Raw genomic sequence first — 27,436 nt, forward strand, 5'->3', positions numbered from 1 at the left:
CCTTGAGATGACCTTGTTACCAAATAAGAAAACAATCTAGTCAACAGTTCTTAAGATATTCCAAACGAACGCATGGACAGAGCCTAATACTATATCCCCTGCTTCGTGCTAAACGCGCGGCAGCAGATAATAATAATGCTATTTCCTCACTACTTGTTACCATATACAACATTGTATTACAACATTGTTGATAGACAAAATAACACATGTATAACTAATATTGGAAATATAGTATTTTCACTTTGTGAAAAAGTACATATTCTGACAGCAACATGAGCAAAACAACATGCCTGGAAGCAGTTGCAGGGAAGATAGTTTCATAATTCTAGAGCATGGGCAAAACGGCATAATACCAAATGGGAATGGGATACTTATACAAACATGATCCCAGTTGGTGGGAAAATAGTATCATCGCCTAGTAAAACGGGAAAGTCTCAAATGAGAAAATAAGTTTTTACTGTAAAACATGAACATCAATACTCACTGTTTCATCAGTGCAGATAGCGGACAGTTGTGTACCAAACATTATCGCTGTGAAGATGCCGAACAGAAGGCCCTCAAATATCAGGAATATTAGTAAAATGGTGGTGGCTGGTGGAGACAGTCCAGAGCATCCTGAAAACAAAACACAACACTGAGGATAGTGCAGAACAGTGTCAACTCTGTGATCATAAAGAAAACTAAGGTCATAATGAGAGTGAATATGGTTTAAAGATGCATGTAGCAATATTCAAATACATCATAGTTGGGGCAGCCGAAATGGATTTCACACGTTGTACCCAGGTGGGAATTTGAAGGCAAGGGGCCCATTTCACAAAGCTCTCATAAGCTTAAGATCTCGTAAGTTTCCTCGTAGCATCCCTACCTCTTATGCCGTAACATAGGAGGTACCTATGTTACGAGAAAAGTTACGAGATCTTAGGCTTACAAGAGCTTTGTGAAACGGGCCCCAGGCCTTTGGCACGACGAGTGACCACCAGGCTTCCCCACACATAACAGTGAGTAAGTGAGTGAGTTTAGTTTTACGCCGCACTCAGCAATATTCCAGCTATATGGCGGCGGTCTGTAAATAATCAAGTCTGGACCAGACAATCCAGTGATCAACAGCTTGAGCATCGACTATATAGCTTGAATATTGCTGAGTATGGCTAAAAACTAAACACACTCACTCACTCTGACACCTACAACTTCCTTTGACCAATTCCTTTGGGTCAGTTACCACTTTCTTAGACATTACTCACAGCAACCATAACCATATTACCACTACAGACACTCAGAAATAAACCTTGATAGAGAATGGATTCGATTTCATAAAAGACATACTCTGACTGGTACCAAAGTATTCAGAAGTTGCATGATAGGTATTTTTCTCCAAGAAAAATAGTTTGATGAAAGCGTAACCTCTAAATAGTCCAACCTTTCCTACTGGATCATTCCACACAGTAATCGAAAATTGGCTTTACTATTTCCCATGTGGATAGAATGTGTGAAGTCTATTACTGGTGCTTTTCACCATGATAATGTTGCTATATTTCTAAACAAGTGCAAAATCCCCACAGACTAATTCTGGCATGTTCCTATAGCTACAAGTAAGAATTACCAGGGCATACTGTTCCTGGATGTTTAAGTTGTTGTTTAACGCCGGACTCGGCAATATGGCAGCAGTGTGTAAATAACTGAGTCTGGACCAGACAATCCAGTGATCAATAGTATCAGCATGAGCATTGATCTACACTACTGGAATACGATAACCATGTCCGCAAGTCTGGCCATCTAACTTGTAATCACCTCAAGCATGGGTTGCTGAAGGCTCATTCTAATTAGGATCTTCACAGGTTGCCATTCCCGGAGCCCCAACATCATAGATTGCATAAGAAAAGGTGCAAATTTTTTACTGATAATGAAGGTCTTCACACCTTCAATACTACTTAACAAAGACAGCTTTGGTACCTTAATAATATTAATAATTATTATAGGTAATATGACTTCAATAAAACAAATCTTTGAGTCAAGTATGTACAAAATTCCAAGCAAAAACTATCTTCCTACGCCAAATTGCACGTCATCATGGTCATCGAAAACATCAGCTTCAGATTTTGGATGTCTAACATCTGATAGATTTGATCAAGTCAAGAAATAATTGGTGCAAGTGAACAAATCTGGAGCAAAAAACGCCCCCAGATGATCGAAGCAGTGAAGTGCGGAACTATTAATCATTATCACATTGCTTATCACAATCAATCCTGTCCGCACGTCAATTTCACAAGCTGATACTTACGAGGAATCTGACATAACGAGCTATCAGTCATCTTGTCTTTACTATTGATAATCATTTAACAGATTTCTCATAACCCTTTTTTCCCTAAACACAAAAATTACATCGTCATATTTGAATCTAAGAGTAGGAAACGATATTCGGACAACCTTTCATGTACTGCTAAATAAATTCTGCTTTGCTTCTACTCCGGAGTTAAGGAATTACCAAAGACTTGTTTGCTTAGAGTAATTTCTCGTAAACTCAGGCTATATTTGACCTGATATTGAAGAGGTGTCAAATGTGTTTATGATTGGGATAATTAAATTTTTCGTCACTTTTTACTTAAAAATTAAGGAATATCATATTTTTTCTCATTTATCAAGCTTTTCTAGAGGCAAATATCAAAAATTAGATTTTGTAAATTTTTCACACTTAACTGTCATACAAATTATATTTCAATCTGAGGTAGGACAAGCTAGCAAAAGAATCATATGATCAATAATAGGTAGTAAGTTCAGTTTTATGCCACATTTCACAATTTACAAGCAATATCACGGTGGGGGACACCAGAAATGGGTTCACACATTGTACCCATATGGAGAAACAAACACGGATCTTCAGTATGAAGAGCAAAAGCTTTAACCACCTTCTCTATGATCACTAATAACGTATGTATTTATTTCTAAATGATAATTACATGATGACCTATAAAGGCTAACACTTCCATTTGATTATTCCATATTTTTTGTTTTGTTGTGTTTTATTTTTGTCTAATACATATTTTGATTTTATTTTCATTTATTTTTAATTTTATTTCATCTTATTTTACATTTTATTTTTTTTATGTATCAGCCCCTCCAGGATTCCGCGGCAAATTTTTAAGAATTCCGCAGCAAAATTGAGCAAATTCTGCACCCCATTTTTCAATATTCTGCAAAACGTTCTGCGGTTAAAACGTTTAGACAAAGCAACAAAAACATTATACAGACCTTCCTGGGTTAATTCTCTAGCACAGACAGTACACATCACATCTTGAGTAAGTTTGATGGCAAAGCACCCACACCTTTTTCTGTGTTCGAGAATTAAACACTTGCTGAAAGTTACTTCTCTCCTCTCATTCATAACCTTGATGCAGACAAACAACTTCCAGTTTCATGCAAATAACAATTTTATTTTTAAACAAAATCTGAAATAATTTCAATTTTCTAAATGATCCATTTTGATAACGAAATTGTCAAATTCTTCTAATATTATTTGAAAGATGCCTAAAACTTGCTTTATTAATGAAGTATCTTTAATCATGATTATTTTTAAAAGGTTGTCACAATAAATTTGTCAGTTCATTTCATGTGTAACTAATCCTACTTTTGACATTAACTCTACTTTTCATTTCGGCTGACAGTCAGTTTTCACTCAATTTTTAATATTAGGAAACTCTGGGGCAGAAAAGTGGCAAATTCTGCACAGATTCTGCACCAAAATGCATTTTTCGTGGACCAGACATTTTTCTGCATGGAAAGGTAAATTCCTCGATACTTTCTGCAACCTGAGAATCCAGGAAGGACTGATGTATCATTTTCATGCTCAGAGAAGGTTTGACATGTGGTGGCACAGGTTCACGTGCCACCAAAAGTCAAACCTTCTTTGAGCATGAAAACTAAAAGCTCAAACACAAAACTACTCCACAGAATTCATTTGTTTGTTAGTTGTTTAAAACCACACTCAAGCTCTATGAGGACTGTCTGTAAACAATTGTGTCTAGATCAGACAATCCCATGACTGACACCATGAGCATTGATCTGTGTATACAGTTGGGATATGATGACATGCATCAACCAGGTCAGTAAGCCTGACCAAGAATCCCTTTAGTCGCCTCATACACCAAGCAGCCTCGATTTGATTAGATTGTCTGTCACTAGACAATGATAACTCACAGACACAGAATATGTCATACAGTTCTTCGTGCCAGATGTGTTATTTGATGAAGGTTATTTGATGATTCTACTTCATGAGGAATACCTTAAGTATAGAAAGCTATGAGCAAATACTCTGTGCATCATCTGACTGAAACCCAATCTTCTCAAACCACACGTACTATAAACAATGTAACAGGAGCTTCTGGGAATTTAATCACTGATTAGGGCACTTCTTGGCAAATGGTCTAGAATGGTTGGTGCTTAGTTCTTATAACCAGGAGACGTCAGTTCATAGTTCAGCCCAGACCTCTAGTCACTTATCCCTTTACCCTCACAAATGTTTTTTTTTTTAAAACAGTATATGATCATTATGATTACAATACTAATAACGGTAAGTGTTTGATTTTCAGAATAATGTTTTACGCCCTGCTTAACAGTATTTCAGCAGTATCATCTGAAATGAGCTTCACATATTGTACCCATGAGGGGATGAATAACTGAGTGTGGGTCAGATAATTCAGTGATCAATGTCATGAGCATTGATCACCTAGATCCCGCTACTTGCTTCTCACGACATGCATGGGTTGTTGAAGATCAATACTAACCTGGATCTTCACAGTAAATGATATCTGAAGTGATGGTAATGTGTTTACTGAGACAACTTGTGTTGAAAGTCCTACAATGACATTCTCTCTATTCATAGATAAAAAGTGAACAGTGATATTTATTGATATGTATACTTTCTGCATTAATAATGAAAACAAAAAACTAACATCAGAGAAGAGTGAGTGAGTGAGTTTATGTTTACACCACTTTCACAAAAATTCAAGCAATATCATGGTTGGGGACACTAGAAATGGACTTCAGGCATTGTAACCATCTAGGGAATCAAATTCGGTGTGAATATTAGCGGAGACTTTCACAGAGCCAAACATGAATGTTGTGAAGATCTAAAAGAATGTTGAGGATGACATGTCTCCAGACACAATTAACATAGGTCAAGGTGAGCTAGAAAATAAGCCATATAGTGTTATTATACTGTCTAAGATAACAAACTTATAGCTGTTAAGTTACATTCAAAATCATGAAACTGCATCCACCTTATTTTATCTTAGCATCATTTTACTTACTGCCTTGATCACAATTATAACACAGATGGATGCTAATATATGAAGAGACATTGTTTTTGTTCTGTGAAGGTGTATTATGATCTCATGACAGTTCTCAGCATAGCAAAAACATGACAACATTCTGCATAATATAATCATCTCAACACTCGAACCAGAAAAACAAGATCAAGCCTTGTATTAAAGTATTCAACTAAATTAGTTTTGTGAATATTCAAAACACAGTTATCATTATGCATTTGAGAAAAACATTATCACAATTACTAAAATCATATATGTTCCATTATATTTGTTAAAAGCATGAAAAGCTGCATTAAAAACAAGGATGGATATTGTAACCCTGTCTCACACCTACACAACAGGAAATTAGTGTCACACTTGTAATATAGATAACTTGTTATTACTTAGAGAACAGATAATGAAAATTTATGAATTATATTATAGACTAGATGATTATGATATCATCATCTTGATTAGAATTAACCATCTCCAACAACTTGGTAAGAAAAGAGAACCAAACCTTGAAACTGGACACAATGCCATTAAAATCTTATCATCTCTGACACCCTATCTCGCTGCAAGAAGATCTAACGACACCTTTACATAAGGGTATAATGTTGCATTTTCTGTTCCAGTTTTCTTATGACAATTTCCAAACCATGAAAAACAGAAATTGAATCATTCCGAAATCAAGCTCCTACATGCCTCAAGAAATCACACATTCTCCATTTAAAATGGGTCGTGGCATTTCACTGTGTTAATCTGACACTGCCATATGTTGATGTGTCACTAGATCTTCACCAGTCATATCAGAGCAATGAATCTGACTTTAATGAAACAGATATACATTACCATGTTTTACACAAACACAACAGTAAGAAAAGGCTTGGTTAACACAGAGTTGAGGCCAGAACCTTAATATTTTATTACAGAGCCCAAGGAATCACTTGGCAATAATTACCTTGAAGGTCCATCTCTATTACATTTTGCCAACTGTCTATTCTCCATACAGAGATGAACACTTTTTCAAAATCTACAAAAGCATATGATGACATTTTGCATGTCTGAGACAACTAAATAGGATTATGAAACTAAGCAGCTGAAACAATACTCACTGTCTAGGGCTGATGAGGGAAAACAAGTGTTTGAGTGATAGCAGGAATAAACACTATAAAGCATTGGAGAAGTAAATGAGTGAGTTTTTGTTTTACGCTGCTTTTAGCAATATTCCAGCAACATCACTGAAGGGGACACCAGAAATAGGCTTCACACATTGTATCCATGTGGGGAATCGAACCCGGGTTTTGGGCTTGACAAGCAAATGCTTTCACCACAAGGCTACCCATACCTGTCTCTAAACACTGTGAAGCATTGGGGGAGTAAGTGAATGAGTTTAATGGCCATTTATGAAGTACCTCTGGTATAGTACTCACAAACTTTGGATCACAATCAGGGCAAATCTTTGATTCAAACCCATTACTTGTCTCAAGCCTCAGCTGCATTGCCTTTGACAACTGTCAGTTCAATACAGCAGGAAGAAAGCGAGATGAAGGTGGTTAATGTTTCTCCTAAAAACTCAGAAGTAGGATTTGAAAGGACAGACTAAGAATCATAATAAGGATCATGATGAATCAGAGGAAAAAGAATGTTGAAAGGAGCAGAGGGTGCACTATGTGCTTACTCATATTCACTGCATTTGTTTCTGCATTTCTGCATACACAAGATACTAACTATCCCTTGAAGCCCAGATTTGACCAGGCTAACAAAATACTCATCCTCGTCAAAAAATAAATTTCATGAAGCATCAGAGATATCAACACTATCTTCAACATCTTGCCTTTAAAATGTCTGTGACAAAATCAGCTGACAAATTGTTTGTTTGTTTTTTTTGTCAAGACAATGAGTCTTCAGGTCTTTGGTGTGATGAGCCAACGTTTTGATCACTAGGCTACCACACCGTCCATTTTGTGAAAAGGAATCACAGTAATGAAAAGGAAAAAGAACCTTCTGTCTGTTTCCCTCACAGACTGCTGATCCACATTTGCATAGAGATGATTTTGCATTCTAGATTTTGGTTTGCAAGGTTTTGACTGACTTATTGGAAGATCCCAAATGTAACTGATCACTACTGACTAATGTCAACCACCCTGGCCCCCAAACCAGGCTGGTCATCACCAGACTTGACATCACCAGCAATGACTGATGCTTATAATGCCAATCACTGGACTGTCTTGGCCAGACTCATGTATTACCAGACTGGGTTTTACTGCATGTGGCAACAACTTACAAGCTACAAAAGGGATCATTAGCAATAGGTGGATACAGAGTGTGTCTTTCCGATAAATGTTGGTGAAAAATGTGCAAGAAGTGGTGTAACTGACCTGGTGAGAGAGAGTGGGTGAGCAACCCTTCATGTTCCATTAGGATTCTTTTCAGGATTTGTTGACTGTCAGCCATGAGTCCTTGACCAAAGTGAAACTACTTAATGTTGGGTGAGGGGCGGTGGTGTAGCCCAGTGGTTAAAGCTTTCTCTCATCATGCAGAAGACCTGGGTTTGATTCCCCACATGGGTACAACGCGTGAAGCCCATTTTCTGGTGTCCCCTACCATGATATTGCTTAAATACCGCTAAAAGCAGGGTAAAACTAAACTCACTCAATCACTCACTAATGTTGGGTGAGGGTTGTTTCGTACTGCATGCTTCAGTAGCTAGATTACATCACACTGACCAACATGTTCATCATTGTGTCTGAACAGTACCATCCAGTGGTTGATACAATGAGCAAACACTGCTTACACTGTTATCAAACTTTCCAAATGTTGCTGTTATACTGAGACAAATAAAGGATCGCAGGAAACTTAAGCGTTCCTTTAATATTTTCCAGTTTTCATCACCAGCTTTGAAATCGCTGTGCTCATGAAAACTGGAAAAAGACAGAGGAATGCTTGAATTTTCCTGTGATCCTTGATTTGTTTCTCTGAGTATATTACAGCCAGGAGTGAGTGAGTGAGTTGAGTTTTAAACCACACTGAGCAATATTCCAACTATATGGTAGGGGTGTGTAAATAATCAAGTCTGGACCAGACAATCCAGTGATCAACAGCATGTGCATCGATCTGCACAATAGGGAACCGATGACATGTGTCAACCAAGTCTGTGAGCCTGACCACCTGATACCATTAGTAGCCTCTTATGACAAGCATAGTCGCCTTTTGCTACAAGCATGGGTTGCTGTAGACGTATTCTACCCCAGATATTCACAGGTATACAGCCAGGAGATATTACACTGTAATTTACAGCACCAGTGACAATAGCAAAGACACCGTAAAAAGGTGAAAAAAGGTAACACTAGGTAAAAAAAAATTTAAGTTTAGTAAAAAGGTGACTGCAAATTAATACTGAACCAAAAAATACATTCATCAGGATTTCAATACAGCTGCCTTAGTTAAAAAAGTTGCATGCACTTTTTGTCTAACAACATTGATCCTCCATTTAAACCAATCACTTGCTCGAGTTATTTCTATCTGACACCTACCAACAAGTCTCATCAAAACATGGAGCAGGTTCAATGCACATAGAAATGGCACAAATAACTAAGTCAGTGAAGGTCAGTGAAAACCTTGCCACTGTAATGTTTCACTCTGACAATGGTACACCATCGAATTTCAATTAAAACTTCATTTCTTGGAAACAAAATGTCCATTTGTTTTAAGACCCTACGAGTGAATATTACCTTCAAGAAAATGTATTACCAAAGTGTTTAAAATACTACACAGTGCACTCTGTCTAATTCAGCCTGGCTTGGGACTGACTAACAAAAATCATCAGAAGATGACATATCCCCACAGCCACCACATACTTGAAAGGTCAAATCATCTGACAGTTACTTGATGTTTTCTTAGATTAAGTTTGAATCGTTTCCATGGAAGTCATGAGAAATATAAATGCCATATATCTGTAAACAGTAAAAGGAACCACTTCAAAATCTATCTCATATATATCTGCCGAGATCTGTTAAAAGATATGAAACGGTTTTCGATTTGTGCTCTGGAAACGAAGCCTATCCCTCCATTTTGAGACTAAGTCAGAATTGTTTCAAAGGAAACCAGGAATTAAGAATGCCAAAACACTGTAAATAGAAAAAGGCACCACTTTGTGGTCCTCAAATATCTGCGAAGTTTTGCTGTAAGATATTAAAAGGTTTTCTAGTTGTGCTCCGGAAACAAAGCCCATTCCTCCATTTTGAGACTAAGTCAGAATCATTTCCATGGAAACTGGGAAAATGATAAATTACAAAAATCTGTAAATAGCAAAAGGCCCCACTTTAGGGTCTCCCCTACATATCTGCCAAGTTTTGCAGAAAGATATTTAAAAGTTTTTGAGTTGTGCTCCGGAAACCCAGAAAATTGTAAAATCACAAAAGTCTGTAAATAGCAAAAGGCACCGCTTTAGGTTCTGATTGATATATCAACCAGGTTTTGAAGAAAAATATTGAACAGTTTTTGAGTTGTGCTCCGGAAACAAAGCCAATCCCTCCATTTTGAGACAAAGTCCGAAATGTTTCCATTGAAACCAAGAAAATGATAAATCACAAAAACTTGTTAATACAAAAAGGCACCACTCTAGGATCTGACTCACGCATGTATAAAGTTTTGCAGAAAAATATTGAACAGTTTTTGAGTTCTGCTTCGGAAGCGAAGCCCATCCCTCCATTTTGAGACGAAGTCCAAAACGTTTCATGGAAACCGAGAAAATAAATCACAAAAACCTTTAAATGGCACCACTTTGGGGTCTGCTACACATATCTACCAACTTCTGCTGACAGATATTACGAAGTTTTTGAGATGTGTTCCGGAAACGAAATACACCTCTCACTTTTGAGACAAAGTCTGAAACGTTTAAATGGAAACCGTGAAAATGATAAATCACAAAAACCTGTAAATAGCAAAAGTCACCACTTTAGGTTCTGATTGATACATCTACCAAGTTTTGCAGAAGATTATTTATTGCACAGTTTTTGAGTTGTGCTCCGGAAACGAAATACACCTCTCACATTTGAGACTATGTCTGAAACATTTCCATGGAAACAGAGAAAGTAATACATCACAAAAACATGTAAATAGCAAAAGGCACCACTTTAGCTTCTGATTGATATATCTACCAAGTTTTACAGAAAAATACTGAATGGTTTTTGAGTTCCGCTACGGAAACGAAGCCCACCCCACCATTAGATTAACACAAAACATGTTCCATGGAAAAACAAAAAAAATAAAAATGCCAAAACTCTGTAAATAGCAAAAGGTAAACTATAGGTTGAGATTATTATATCTATGAAGTTTGATCTAAAAATACAGTTTCTGAGTTATGCCCCGGAAACAAAGTGATTATGGACGGACAAAAGAGGCGTCGACTATATCCCCCTCACATTACATCAAGGACTGATGTTGTGTTCGACGAGACTTGAGCCTTACACAAATACATATATTTCTTGAAGCAATCACCTATACGGGAAAGCAGGCATTTTGTTGAAAGTCTGTCCAGCCCATCAAATTTCTTGTATTGATCACATGCTACATTCTCAGGAGTATCCTTTGTTTTCAGAACCTCATAACATACTACATTTACGAAAACTTAATCAATATGCTGAGATGTGCATGTTCAAACATGTAAATTCTAATAAAAACACGGGTCTAAATAATATTCGTATCCACCCAAAATCTGTTATTACGCTGTGTGCCATTACCTGGACGAGAGGAAAACGATTTGCTCGCTCAGCAAGCTATAAATAGACTCGATTTCATGTATTACGACTGCCATCGAGAGCCTATCTTGAGGTATTTACAAATCTTACATGTACACAAATCATTTTATTTATTCTTGAAGATAGTAAACAGTGTTATTGAAGTTTGATTATCAAGCGATCAATAAATTGAATACTTTATCGATTGGTGCACCGCTTATCACCATTTGTCGGAAAGCCTCATGAAGGCCGAAAATGAATACTGACATTGCCACTGAGTTTACCTGATCATCTCAATAATAGTTTATGTATTAGTGTTAGTCGCATCAAAGGTAAATAAGCATTCACCGCTAGACAAAATACAAAAACCAATCAACGCGTTGTTTACTCAAGGTTTATTGCCAAACTGACATCCTGATCAGTTCAGATTATTAAGCAATGTTTTAACTTGTAACAACCTTTTCAGTCCAACACTTAGGTTTGAAATCCGAGAAAATGAGTCAGAAAAACAGAGCTTTCTCATTATGACAACAAAGGAGGATTACGTAAAGTTCAGACCTTAAGTTCAGTCTGGTTTACACAGCAATCTGAGAAAGACAGAGAACAGTTGGACGGAGTGACTGTAGTTTAGAATGGCATTACACATTAATAAAAGTACCCAGACACTCTTTTCGGTGTATTATATGTAAAAGATTACAAAAATAAACAGGTGTCATTTGTTTTAAACTGCTTACAGCAGTATGTCTATAAATTTCCACGAGGTCAGTTTCAAGTGGGAAAAGGTTGCCACCCTGAGACAAGTTACCCTATGAAAAGGATAAGGTGATGATGTGCATCACAATCATATACTGGCCTGGGTAATGGACAACAACTCTTTACAACAAATGTTGCAGTCCCCTAGAAAGTTGCCAACCTGATGACACAGAACCCATGAAAAGGGTTAGGTGATGATGGAGCGTTAGGTCATAATGGACAAAGGATCATATTCAAACCAGATACAGGATCCAAGGCATTGCTAGAAGATCCTGACCTGGGTAAAGGGAGACAACTGTGTATAATGACTGTTTCAGTGTCTTAGGGACATCTGTTTGAGTTGATATGCTTCTTGCATAATGCGATATTCCAGCCATAAAGCAAGACATCTGAATAATCAAGTCAAATCAAATGACACAATTCAGCTGACAAGAAAGTGAGAGAGTATGTTTCTAATATTCAGTGTGTTTCAATATTCTGGCAATATCATGTCAAGGGACACCAGAAATGGGCTTCACACATTGTGCCCACGTAGGTAATCAAACACGGGTCCTCAGGTAACATGGGGAATCGAACCCAGGTCTTCAGCATGATGAGCAAACACTTCAACCACTGGCCTACCCCACCTGATAAGACAATCCAGTGATATCAAGATAAGTCTGTAGGAAGGGAGTTAGGAAGTTTGTTTTTTAAATGATTACCCAAACAAACAGATTTATATGGTTACACTGAATTTGAACATGAAAGATACACATATACATACCTTTCCAGTCACTGCCCAAACAGTTGATGAAATGATTGATGGCTAGGTACAAGGCATGGATTGATATCAAACAAATATACAACTGAAACAAACAAGAAAATACTAATTAAACACATCTTACTCACAAGCAATAACACAAACGGATTAAGTAACATAACAAAAAACAATGTCACAAGTCCTGACAACTTCTGCACTGGCTGGCTCAAGGTGAATTACACACGCAATTTACTCATTTAATTTATTAACTTCTTAAGGGATTCATAGAGTTCTTGAGATTTGTTTCTGTATTAGAATCTTGGGGACTTAACTTTTTATGCCAGGTCATTACATGTACTCTTGACTTCCATGCTAATATTAAAACAGCAGCATGTGAAAAAATGCAATGTCAGCACAAATTGGTTCCTTGTTTCAAGGGGATTAAGATAAATGAAATGTAATAGTTACTCCATACAATTCAATCTTTTCTGAACACCCCATGTGATTGTGATTCAATACGGTTGCTCACAATCATGAAAAATGATGTTTTATTCTTAAATGTCACACCTTTCCTCATGAAGATCTGACAAACCCTTACTAGAGATCACTTCAGGTAAACTTTGTCAGCAACAAATTACCATTAATGAGAGGTAAAGATTAGGGCTGCAACAAATACACTATGTGGCAAATGTGGTATGTATCATGAATACTGAGTAACAAATATGAATAATTATTCACGAATATAATTTTGTAATTAACTGATTGATGCACAATACGGAACCCCCATGCTGACTGTTCAATTGTTGAAGTAATAACTAGTGATCTGACATAACAATCAAATTTGGTGTGTAATAGACTAATACTTATAGTCCACAGTACCATGTGCAGCCATTGCAAACTACTGCAATCCTAGTACATATTCCATTCTTGTATATCTCACATCAATATGGGCCCGAGTAAAACATGCCCAGATATAAAATATTCATACATATGGGGTTCTGGTGACTATGACTAACAACTAGATTTTCAAAGCTCTCTTAACACTACGAAAGTCGTAAGTTAATGTTAATGTATGGCACTTATGGCAATCTTAAAACTAGGAGAACTCCGAAAATGTAGGCCCAGGTCATAAACCCAAAGGCATCACCCCCAATAAGGTATATACTCACAGTAAAAAGTACGAAATATTTCTGATTGTTCTCGCCCACACAGTTGTTCACCCAGGGGCAATGGTGGTCCATTTTGCGCACACATCGCTGACACACACTGAAACAAATACAAATAATGAATACCATTTGCAATTTACAGATTTCTTGGTGTTGCCGCAAAAGTATTTCCTGGTCTGTCAGTTTAATGTTTAAAATTCAGATAAATTCCAGCTGGCCTGGTAAGTTAATAAAGTGACAGCCAAGTAAAAAAGTTCCAGTTAAGAAAATATTTCAATTCAATTTTTTTGGAATTCAATCGACATGCAGAGCTGGCCACTGATTTAGATCATAGGGTTTAAAAATCACTGACTACATATTGATCAATTATCACCAAATATCAAAGAAGCAGCTCTGAAATGAAATAATGATTAAAAAACCCGAAAGAAATCAACATATTTCACGTCACCAGTGAGTAACGCCACATGCATGCATAGATTTCTAACAAAAACTCATTCTGAACAATATTTAGAAGTGGCCCATGAATATTGATGCACCTGTGTGTTGTGACTGTAAATTAAAACTTTATTTCATCACAGTAGTTTAATACTGATGACACAATTCTCAATCAGTAATCATCATAAAGAAGAGAATGGGCATAGGTGAAAACAGAGGAAAATAAGCCAGGTTTTTGAGGGATCCACAAGAATCAAGTCCATGCGCGATCAAATCTGTGGACTTCCCTGAAGTTCTCATCCTTGTTTATTAGCTCTTCCCATCAGCCGTACAGATCTGTATCACAACATTCAATAACAAACATACCCTGTTGAAAATTCAACAGTTTTACATGGCCAGGCCACAGAATACAAATTGAACCAATCGACAATCAACAAGTAGTTCATGTTTTCTGCAATATGAAAATGGAAGCTGTCAAAACCAGCGTCTGTCAACTCAGGCAAGTTGTCAAGACTGCCACATAATGTTAGTCCCATCTGTGGCTTGTAAACTGGATCCAGAGGGTCACACACATTGCACACTGAACTGAACATATATGACTTCGCTCAGTATTTGGTAGTTTCTTTCAGAGCAGTTATGTGCATCACTTCAGCCAACAGTCACAGGATCAATGATTCATTCCAGTCTCTTGAGAAATTATCAAAACATACAGTTATCTAGATAGTTACTTCGCTGGACCCTCAAATTATCTGCTAGGACCCTTAAAAATAATAATCAGGTGTCCCCATGTTTGTGAGTCAAGGTTAAACCTGTATCTCATCTGGGATCATGAGGCAGACGGACATTTTAATTGCTCTTGAAGTGCAAGCAAAACCCTAGTGACAGAAATGAAAGAATAAGAGTATGGCGGAGAGAAAGAGATTAAGTGAGCTGAACTATGGGTCAAGATTATATCACAAATATTTCAACATGCTTCACATGTGCGTAAGGGTGTATCTTGTATTCCAGATGTCAGTTCGTCTGACTAGGATGTTGCTCTGCACAAGGACCTCAAGTCAAATCTCTTGGCATCAATTTCAAATGTTTTCAGGTACATCGGTAAAGAACTAGCGTGATGTTTTGTCATCTCAGTCATCATTTGTTCGTTGAAAGAGTTTATTACATTGGACTGAGGGGTCAGGTTGGTGACTTTGTGGTCCCTGTATCCTGACAGCGCTGATAGGGTTGTTGGCTGCTCATGACATCAACCACTGGTTTATTTGCAAAACCCGACTATTTACAGGATGCATCAGAGTGATTGAGTAACTTTAGTGTTACGTCACTTATATGAAATTCCGGCAATATCACAGAGGACATCCAAAATGGGCTTCACACACTGACTGTATCCATGTGGGGAATCAAACCCAGGTTTCCAGTGTAATGAACAAATGCTTTATGTTTAACCAGGATGATCAGAGGAAAAAGAATGTTGACAGGAGCAGAGGGTGTTTACTCATGTCCACTACATTTGTTTCTGCATTTCCACATACACAAGATACTAACTATCCCTTGAAACCCAAATTTTCAAAGGCTAACAAAACACTCATCCTCAGCCAAAAAACACAAATTTTATGACGCATCAGAGATAATAACATTATCTTCAACATCTTGGCAATAAAATGTCTGAGACAAAATAAGCTGACCAAATTTGGTTTTTCAAGACAGAGCTCTTACATGTTTTTGATTTGATGTAAGATGCTGCTTGTCATTATCCAGCAAGTCTACAGCATTATCACTTAATAACACAAGCTCATCCTAAGTTGGTATAGCTCTTATTTACCCAGTTAATTGAGAGTCACTAACAGTGACACCACACAAACATATTCAACCTTATATATGTCCAAATACAGTGGAGAAAAAACTCCGACCAAATATTAGTATGCTGCAAAAAACAAATTTCATCACTGAACTCGTCTGGGACATGATTGCCATCCTTTTAATTACAGTTTAAGTTGATTTATTTGTTGACTTAAAACTTTTTTTGACCATAAACATCCACTTGCGGGTGAGTCCTCAAAGAAGGTGATATGTTGGTGTTTTGTACAGTCTAGAATCAGATGGTCTGGCTGAGGGATGCCTGCCGTCACACATTAGGCACCATGGATTGTGCCTCCTGAATTTGAGCACCTGATAGTCTGATCCTGATATATTCTAAAGGTCTCCAACATAAATAGAGACAGTGTGTGACTCACTGATGGAGGGTGTGAGCGAGTGAGATTTTACACATCGTTTAGCAATATTCCAGCAATATCAGTGTAGGGAATAGCAGATATGGGCTTCACACATCCCATCTATGTGAGGAATTGAACCAGGATATGCTAAGGAAATGTTTTAACAATATAGGCTACATTGCAGCATCCGATACATTGGAACTTCACTGAAAGCTACATTGACCAACAGTTGGTGGCCTACACTACAAAGTGTGTTGACAGACAAGTGATGATTTAATATCATCATCATGGCAAATATCACTGGGGGGCTGCCTTTATTGAATTCTCATTCAAGCAAGAGTATAAATCCTTGTTTCTTAATTCCCATGAAACATTGTGATTATGTATGATTTTGAGTTAGATCATATCAATAATATGGATGATTGCTTGTGTAAAATGCACATTTGAGAATAACTGTATTATTAATTAAATACCCCACAGTCACGTGGCTTCTGGTGAGCGAACACATGTTTTTAACTTGGCCCAAGATGATAAAAGAAAAGAAATAAAACATTCTAAAACATGATGATTCAGCATTTTAATTTTAAATCTTCTTATTGCTTTATGTGCAGAGAATTAAATCACTGTATGTATCTGTCTAGTAATGTGATTATATCAGACCTAAATATCAATCACCTGTCCTGTTTTTATTATCATATATAGTGTGAAGAGAAGACTAACTTTCACAATACTGTACAGACTTGTTATTTCAGGGAGCATGAAGATGTGCTTTTGTCAATAAAATCTGCAATTGTATATTCTTTGATTACTCAGCTATCAAAACAAATCTGTTTTATCATGAATGATACTACTGCAAGGAACGACTGTGGTAACAGGGACAAATATATTTGTTAATGAAATACACATTTTATACACTGAATATGATATGGTTACACAAGTTCCAGAATGAGATTACAAAAGAAAAACTTGTATGTACCAAACTGCAATCATTTATAAGCAATATTGAATATATAGCCCTTTGCAATTATCAATGGGCAATGATAAAATGAAAATTGTGTAAATACCAAAAATGGCCCCTAAAATTAGTAAGCAATGACTGAAGGCCCATGAAAAAAAACCCATCCCAGTTTTGAATCAATCACGGGACTGTCTGGTCCAGACATGATTACTTACTGGTCACCATCCCATAACCTGAACACAGATAAGTGCGGCATTCGTTGTCAAATAAGGGAACTGAATCTACAGTCTGGTGCATATTTCTGTCCTGGATCTATACCTTGTAATTAGCGCCATTGTCTGAGTAACTATTGACACCTCTAATAATACCTAAGCAAACTGACAAACAAAATGGTTCTTGGGGACCAATATTGGTCAGACTGTCAATTTTCAGAGCCTAATCCCTCTATAAACATGTCAAACGAAGCTGAAGAGAAAATGGCAGTTTCTTGTCAACAGCTCCGCTATATGGGAACGAGAACGGAAACACCATCTTCATATTATTATCACCCTGTGGGGGATCTGAGATGAACAGTTCAATAACATTCACTCGCATGTAACATTATTTATTTAAATGGAAATGTCTCGTAAGAGACGCATGATATGATGAAATTGTAACACTTGACTAATTTTTATATTTCTGAATTCAAATATTGAAATATTGTCTGGCTAAACAATGTTGCCACAAAATGAATAAAAACATCATTCAAAGTTATCAATGTTTGATGAGAGTTCTAACTTTCAGAGATTAAAGTGAGTAAGTGAGTAAGTTGAGTTTTACACCCCACTCAATCCTGCTATATGGCCACAGTCTGTAAATAAGGAGCAGTATAAATATTCTCATTATTATTATTATTATTATCACATGACAGGTTACAGTTACATAATTACAGCAAGCTCATCTGATTATTATTTTATTATTAAACTACACCCTGAACGATATAAATATATACTTATCACTAAAAATAGTAATTAAAAACACCAAATAAATCTGAATATTATAAAGCCATCCCACACACTCATGAGTAACAGAAAATTTGTAAACCACAGTTCAAAACATTGCTATCTTCCTTTGTAGCAGAGATCTACTGGATTGACCAACTGAACTAGTTTGTCTTCTTGGTACGTGTGTCAATAATCATACATCTTGCCATAACTGATAGCATTACCCTACTTATCTTGTTCCTCCTTGTTCAATACACCTCACATCTACGACTATAAAGACTGATTCCTAATCTACTGACTCGGCTGCTCGCTAGGCATGACATGAAAAGGAGGGATGGTTAATCTGACACCCTCTTACAGCTAAAGCACAAGTTAAATCTCATTTTGCAATTACCGCTGATAAGTGGCACCAGAAAGGCAGAGGTACCAATGGAACAGGCTCCCTACTGTGCCAGACTGACTACCGTATTTGGCGTATAAAGTGATCTGGATGTTAGAAATGAATTTTTATGGGTCTGTGTGCGGATCATCTAGAGATCTGATGGATAGGTGTGAATGATTAAATAAATTATACTTTATGGGTAGGTTTGAAAGGATGGATAGATGGATGATTAATCTATGGACAGATGAACAGAAGAATCAATGGATGGATGGATGATAGGACAGACCCATGAATGGATGATGGATGGAGGGGTGGATGATATAGACAGGTGGATGGACAGATGGATGGATTATACGCAGATGAACAGGTGGATGGATGGATGGATGATAGGATGAACCCATGAATGGATGATGGATGGATGGATGAAGAATCAATGGACGGAAGATATACAGGCAGGTGGATGGATAGATGTGTGGGATATGGGTCAGATGGATGAATGTATGGATGAGTGATGGATGGATGGATGGATGGATGGATGGATGGATGAAGGTAGGAAGGAGATGAGGTTTGATAAAAGGGGGTGTATGACTACATGGCTAGATCAGTAGTGTCACTGAGAGTGGGCAGGTAGGATGACCTGATGACAGAGGAAGGGAGAGGATATGGTAGCTTCAGGTAAGCTAATGGATAGATTGGTGGGTGGATTCATGAATGGTTAAGTAAATGTGAGTGTGTGTGCAGCTGAACATCTGAAATACGAAAAACTTTCAACAAATCAAACTGTACAAATGTCTTTCAGTGAATACAAACGGATACAAAATATTGTTTCAAATACTCTGGGAGCGGTCAGGGGATAAAAAGGATTCACCGAAACATCCACTCTGACCTTCACAAATCTCCAGTTGAGGTCTCTGACAAAGCTGAATGCCCAGGAGCTGTCACAGCAGTGTTTCCATACTTTGAGCAGTATTGAAACAAGATGAGTACATGACACTTTGCCCTGTCTTTTGCAAATTTGGAAATACGGTTTGGCTACTTAAGTCCAATTTCAGTTCATGGCTACTAAATCCCTTCAGTTCTGTATCAAAAAATGTTTAAAAAGCAGTTCTATTCAGTATCCTTCAATGTCAAAAGTCATCAAAAGGCACCAGATTTCCCTTCCAGTGAGTTGTGTAAGTGGTTCCACAGAGAAATATTGAAATGTTTTAGAGTTCAGTTCAGTTCTGGAATTCCAAAACCATTTTCCGAAAAGTTTAACTTCTCATCACTATTACCAGTAAATCATCTATAGGCAAAAGGTCTGACATACTAGTATCTGTTTCGCAAGTTTCGTCAGTTTTGGAGTTTTACTACTGAAACAGAAAACTGACATACATAGGGACAAACTGACTGAAAGACAAAGTGGCTGTTCAGACAAGCTGATAACAACAAAGCCCCACTTCTCAAACTGAGAGGATAACAAAATCACAGCTGCTGATACAAACAGTTTCTACCACTTTCAAAAATGCCACAAGGTGTGGAGTCATCTGTGGGATGACATCTTCACCTTGTCAGCTTGTTCTCTCGACAAGTGTACAAAGTGTCTGACTTCAGATCAGAATATACATGGTTCAGATCAGAGCTAGGGACTGGCACCTATATTACGTATACAGTGGAAGTTCTCAAAACCGGCTTTTGTCCAATCCAGTAAGTTGTCAACGCCAGCACAAAATCTCAGTCCTATCTGTAGATTGTACATCATCAGTTTTATAATCAGGCACATTGTCTAAACCAGATTATTTATCCAGTCCCAGTGAGTGCTGCTTTCGACAGATTACACTGTATATCGACCTGACTCACATTGATAGCATGTGACTCTGACACTATCAAATATGGTGGATGAGTGAGTGAGTGAGTGAGTGAGTGAGCAAGCTAGTGACCGAACAAGTGAGATTTAACATTGCTTTTAGCCATTTTCCAGCAATATCAATTCCACCAGAAAAGGGCTTCACACATTGTACCCACACAAGGAATCGAACCAGGGTTTTCAGAATCACTGTGTTGAAGTCAACGTTTTACCCACTAGACTACCCTACCGCCCTTCTACCAATAAGTTACATACTGGCCATAAGGGGATATCAAAACAACAGTGATGGTCCTTCCACAACATTTGCCCCTAACACAAGGTAGGTACAGCCTGGCTATAGAGACATAAAGACAACAGCGACAACAGCGACAACAGCAACTGCACGTGACTCCATCATGTCAAACATGTACAGCCTTGACACAGTGGGAGTTAGGGGGAGGGAAGGAAGATGAGGGGGAGGGAAGGAAGATGAGCAAGAACACTCATGAACCTTCTCAGCATATGCCTCCCATTACATCTAACATCTGGGGGGAAGGAGAGAAGGGAGTCCCGGAGACAGAGAGAGGTGGGGAGGGGCAGTTTAAGATCAGCAACTTTGTGAGGGTCTATCATCCTCAAGATAAGAACACTCATGTACCCTCTCAGCATATACCTTCCACTATGTCTGACACGGGGGAGGGGAGGAGAAAGAGAAAGAGAGTAAGGCGATCAAGGAGACAGAGAGAGGTAGGGAGGAAGAGTTTAAGAACATAGGAACAGCAACTTCGTGAGAGTCTATCATCCTCAGTATACACAGACTGGGACTAGGACGTATTAACTGCTGATACGGCATGTCTAACTACACCAAAATACACCCAGAGATGCTTACACCAGCTGTAGAAGCCAACAAAGCATGTTGAATACGGTACTTAAGTAAACGGACATTATCCATCCCATGATCCCTCACTGATTTGGGACATGTGCACAGTCCACTTGATCAATAACATCTCGTAAAACATGGAACCTCAATTTACTTACAACCTCTTGGATAAAGTTACAGCCATAACTAAGTGTAAGGGGATACATATTGATATTGCAGAACACAAGAATAGAAGAAACACACTAAATTCAACCAACTAAAAACCTTAAATGCCTTGACCATAAATCACTGATTTCGAGAAAAGCCGAATGTGTAAAATACAAGTGTATTTCAGGACTCTATTCACAGTTTATGAGATTTGATCATCAGAATGTCTCAAACTTGTTCTCGTGAGATTACAAGTCTAAATATTTCAATGTATATTTTGATTTAAATGGTAAATCAATATGAAATTAATTTGTCGATGCAGTTAACAAAATTTCTACGAGACGGGCATACAAAATAAGCCTTGTCAGTGTCAAGGGAACGGAGATCAAAGTAACACAAATTAATTGCATTTCAAAAGTACAGTGTTCTTTTTCAAAAGTTCTTTTTTCATGGCTATTGACTCCTTTCACTAAACTGTTTTTCAACAGAAAAATATCTGCCCTACAACCATAAATATGATATATGTGTATTCATATGCATCTGAAATTCATACAGCATTTCAAGTTAAAAATACAAGTTTCATTTCCTTGACAACAGAGGAACAAAACAGCTCAAAAAGCCCTCAGATTTATAAAGAATTTATTCAACACGAAGCATACTGTGGCCATAAATTCATTCAAAATCATAACCTACATGATTTCATGAGATATGATTCTTTTCAGCTGTTTGAAATATATTCTCAAATATATTCTTAAAGGATGTCACATGTTTCACAGTTGAGATTAATCAACTTGAACATCAAACCAGCTGAAGATATAAAACAGTATCACTTCTCGTGGTCCACATTTATATCAATTCCAGTGTGCCAGAAGATGGAAGGGAGACAACTCTAAATAAGCAAGACACTGGTCTTCTGCATATTTTGTGATTGTGAGGAAATTCTTGTATCATATTGATAGATGGCAACTATTTCAAGAGGCAGACACATTGTCTTTGCAGGCGTTTTGTGCATGAAGATCAAGATATTTATGGTCTAAAGGTTGGTGTTGTCCTGTCAAGATAAAACAACTTTCTATTACTTTTGAAAATTGAAGGAAAATTTAGATGATTGGCAATGTTTCAAATACTTAGAACTGTTATATATAGGAGATTTAGGTTTTCATACTTTCATGTGCAAATTTTATAATGGTTAGAACACTAAATTCCCTGTAACATCCACATATATGATAACACATAAGAAGTGATATTGCACAGTACAAAAGATATTGGCAATTGTCCACAACTCTCTGTGGGTTGACAGCCTTCAAACAGATAAGTTGCTGCTTGAGGATATAATTAAATAAATTTGGGAACAAACTGAACATATGGCAGAATGATCTTGTTTGGTAACCATGCAGACAGAGAGATGAATGCTGATTACTGAAAGGTAACATTTTTCTCTATGATATTAAGTTCTTTTCAACAGAACATTCGACCAAGCGCCTTACAGCAAACCTTAGATTCAGGCGCTATATAAATCATTATGGTGGTGGTGGTGGTGGTCGTCATCGTCATTGTCGTCGTTGTTGTAGTAGTAGTAGTAGTAGTAGTAGTAGTAAAGGTCACGTTCTGATCCCTTTTGGTATGGACCTTCAGTAACATATTGTCAAAAATGCAAATTCAACTTAACAATTTGAAAAATATTGCAATAAGAAAACCCCCAGGAAATCAGAGTTCAAATGATTCACTCATTTCACACCGGTGCTGGGGAAAAAATGGTTTCAACAGCTGTGCCAATAGAGCATGCGCAGTGATTAGGTTCACGCAGCTTGAACCTGAAAGGCGATTTGTGAAAACACAGCAAGTGATGCATGCAAGAATTATCACTACAGTTGAAGTTGGAGAACAAGAGATGTTTCTTGTGATTACAAGCATCTTGGGTCTGCAGTAATAAAAATGCACTAGTCCCTCACTTGCAGATTTGCAAACCAAGTTTCCCAGAAACTACAGCATTACAAATACATGTACTAATTTCATTGCTAAAAATTGCTCAGTTTGAAAACTGAAATGTTTTAATACATGTCTTCGGAAACATAGAAAAATATGTTGATTGTGACATGCAGTCTCTGTCACAGACAAGACGGTATGTCTGTTTTATTGACACCTACGTGTCTGCCTGCCTGTCTGCTAATGACAATATGCAATGCACGATGTCAATCATTGACCACATGCAATTTGAGCTTAACACCTACCAGGTTACACACAAAAAACAAAATACATTGATTTATGTCTCTGTCATGTTATGTTATTACACAAACAGGGAGGTGTGACACTTGTACACGACATGATATTACGTCTGTAGGTAACAAACAAGCTGAATCCATTTTTCTCGGATGATTGGATCAAACAGAAACCAGTGCAAACTCAGATTGTCAGTTTCAAGCTCTGCTTTGTAATCTGATGAACAAAAGTTTCCAGCCACACAGTAGTTTACCATCTCAGTATTTCTTGACTGGACAAAATACAAATGCAGAGAGCATGTATTTACCAAGGCTGCAAATAATGTACTATGCAGTGAATATGATATGCATCACGATAGGTAATCAATATGAATAATTATTCATGAACACAATATTGTATTTAAGTTGTTGATGCACAATATGGAACCCCATGTTGACTGTTAATTTGTCACAGTAATAACCAGTGATCTGACATGACACTCATATTTGGTGTGTAATAGACTAATAGGCATAGCCAACACCACCACGTTCAGCCATTGCAAACTGACATTACTTGCACTACTGCAAGGCTAGTACATATTCCGTTCTTGCATATCTCACCTTGAAAAAGGACATAAGGACTTAAGTAAAACATGCTCCATTAGAAAAATGTAAATATTCACACATATTTGGCTCTGGTGACCAGTAAATAAAGAATTGAATTCATGAAGGGCTACGAAGCCACAAGTGGGAGTCAGCTTAGATCCAATTCCACATTCCTTCGTGTCTGATGAGCTAAGAACCAAGATTTGATCATCAAACTCTCTCCTTTGACATGTGTTTCCACAATCCATGACTACTCTGTCACTCACCTGCAGTGATGTGCACGCTCTGGCTTGATGCTGATACACTTGGGACATTTGAAGACTACTTCTCCCTCCTTCAGTCCTAGACGAAGGATATTCTCCCGTGTCGCATTACCCTTTGGTACTGCACCCTGAAACAGATAGTCCCATCTGTGTTGGAGCTTTTGTTTTCATTATGTCGTACAGAGTTCTCAATTACTTTGTTGCTTGACGCCACACTGAGCAGTATTCCATTTACATGGTAGCGGTCTGTAAATAATCAAGTCTTGACCTGACAGTCCAGTGATCAACAACATGAGCATCGATCTATGCAATTGGGATATGATGACATGTATCAATCAAATCAGCGAGCCTGATGACCCGATTCTGTTGGTTGCCTCTTATGACAAGCATGAGTTACACAAGATCAACTCTAACCCAGATTTTCACAATAAACACACTGTCAACAAGACCAAACAGAACAAGTAAACTAATTTGTTGTTTCACTGAATATAATGAAGACATCAATTATGGTTTGTTACTGTATTTCAAAAAACATTCCACTTGTTACCATAGTCGTCATATAGATGGAATATGGCTGAGTGCGTAAGGGTGAAACGGAACGCTGTCACTGCAGTATGGTACATACTGCGGTACAATTTGATTCTGTCTGTTTTGATGCGGTATACGAGATATGATCATAATGCAGCAAAGAAAAGAAACACAAAGATTCTGAAAAAATGATTCAATTTCTAGACATGTCAGAGAGAGTTAAAAGATGAATAAAATGATGGTACGAACACCATAAAAATCGATTTGGAGGACTGCAATTCAACACACCAAAATACAGCAGTTCTACTAATACCATGGTATGCAATTTCACCCAAATAAGTGCAGGATAAAAATAACCTCACTTAGTCCATTTGCAACCCTACATTCATGACAATCCTTATCAGTAGATTTGTTGCAGTGCAATACTTACAGGATCTGTGAACATTGTTCGTAGATGAGACCCGACAGCCAGGGACGCCAACAAGTTGTACAGAATCCCATGAACCAGACTGTACAGTACGTTATGGCTGGGTAGCAGCATGACGAACATCACCACGTACTCCGCATACAGTATCAGCAACCATGTGAATATAGCACATATCACCCCACATATATCCTTTACACACCACACGTATCTGAACGGGGGACGATGCAGGCCTATTCTGCGACAGTAAGGGCTGCAGTCAACTGTAACAACTCCATCCTCAACAGGGACTTTTCTTTGCTTAGACTGTTTCTGCATTTCATTTCCTGTGTGGGATGGAGAGTCCCTGCAAAGAAAGAAAACTGACACATTGATATAAAAAAATGACATTACATGTCGGAAATGAGAATTTGAAAAAAAAACAGGAGGGAACACAATCAGATTTACTCTATTTCAGAGCTGAAATGTTGTAGTTAAAAATGAAATTGAGGAAATCAATGTCCAAAAACATGCAGTTTTGAAAGGTCTAAAGTTACACTATTTTGGTCAAAATGAGACAATATTTGAACATGGTGGCACAGCCATGTTCATTAAGAAACATATTTCTTCCAAAAACTATGAAAGTCCACTTGGTCCAAGGATTTACAAAGTAATAAAATTTTCTGAAGATGACATGCGTTCAGGAAAAAACATTTCTTTTTTTTTCTATCTCTTGGCGAAGTGATCTCAAAAATAATGATTTCAATCCAAATTATTGTTCTTAGGAAATAGGTTTCGATTAAGCCTTTTCACACAAATTGAATGACAATTCGATGTGTTAATTCCATCTAAATGCATTCTCAGTGATTTCCTGGCACACTTACAAATAATGAACAGATTAGCCTTCAAGCACATCTGCTCATGTGATACAGCACTCTTTTCATATTCTGAACTGTTGTCTATCAGAAGCCATGTTTAAAGTCACTCTATCACCAAATTGAAGCATACAGTCAAGAATCATAGACTTAATGCTTACGTAGGAGAACAGCATTGTCATTGCTTTTAACTTTAGACTTTCTGCATTGTAAACTCAGTATGTTCAAAAGCAATGTATGATTTCTGTTTAAGCATTATCACACAATCATTTGGATGATTACTCATGAACACTGTATCCATCATATACTTGTAAAATAATATTTACAATGTATTTTTTTGCAAAATTGTCTCTGTAACATATCTCATATTTGGGATTACGCTTTCTTAGTAAAGCACCAATTCTAGTACTTTTGGGGTTGAGTCCCATCCGGGATTCAAACCCGCATCCCCAGAGTCAGGCACCTAATCGCCAGCACACAAAGTCAGCCGCCTAGCCCGCTCAGCCACTGTGACTTTCACAAAAATTGAAGTTGGACAACTGGTAGTTTAGTACTTTGTGTACCCCTCTGGTAAGTGTTAATTGGCACAGCTCCCACGGCCCGAAAGCTATCATTACACAATGCTATTTAGAAAGAGGTCAAATGTAACATGTCATATTTGGGATTACACTTTCATAGTAAAGTACAAATTCTAGTACTTTTTAGGTTGAGTCCCACCTGGGATTCGAACCCACACCTTCAGAGTCAGGCACCTAATCGCCAGCACACAATAAGGCTTCATTGACTGGACACAATAATTATCTGCTGCAGATTTCCATGAGCATCTGTTCAAAGGTTTCTGATAACTGGGGCTGCAACAATTCTGACCTTGATTCAATTCAATTTTCAAAATTGGACCCTCGATTTGATCACTTTAGATTCTATTCTTCACAAAGTAAAAACATCAAATGAGATTTAACTCCCTGAGTCAGCTTTTTTGTTGTGAAATCCATTGTCAACTTGGCAGTGTCCACTAACAACAATTGTCATTTTATAACTAGCCCA

At 37.5% G+C, this 27,436-nt stretch overlaps 1 protein-coding gene across 3 annotated transcripts in view; it reads right to left on the reverse strand.

Annotated features, from left to right (window-relative positions):
* LOC137259077 (palmitoyltransferase ZDHHC3-like) overlaps positions 1-27,436 on the reverse strand; it is an 89,657-nt gene that overhangs the window by 52,554 nt on the left and 9,667 nt on the right. For 2 of the 3 annotated variants that reach the window (XM_067796791.1, XM_067796792.1), the window contains 5 exons: positions 25,545-25,884; positions 24,590-24,714; positions 13,703-13,799; positions 12,558-12,639; positions 485-615 (listed from right to left, as the gene is read on the reverse strand). In XM_067796791.1, the coding sequence (XP_067652892.1) occupies positions 485-615; positions 12,558-12,639; positions 13,703-13,799; positions 24,590-24,714; positions 25,545-25,884 (775 nt within the window). Of the gene's footprint in view, positions 1-484; positions 616-12,557; positions 12,640-13,702; positions 13,800-24,589; positions 24,715-25,544; positions 25,985-27,436 lie in introns of those variants that run through there. The other variant, XM_067796790.1, reaches the window with a different exon arrangement.

This window comes from Haliotis asinina, chromosome 12 (assembly GCF_037392515.1).
Source record: "Haliotis asinina isolate JCU_RB_2024 chromosome 12, JCU_Hal_asi_v2, whole genome shotgun sequence".
Classification (NCBI taxonomy): Eukaryota; Metazoa; Mollusca; class Gastropoda; order Lepetellida; family Haliotidae; genus Haliotis; species Haliotis asinina.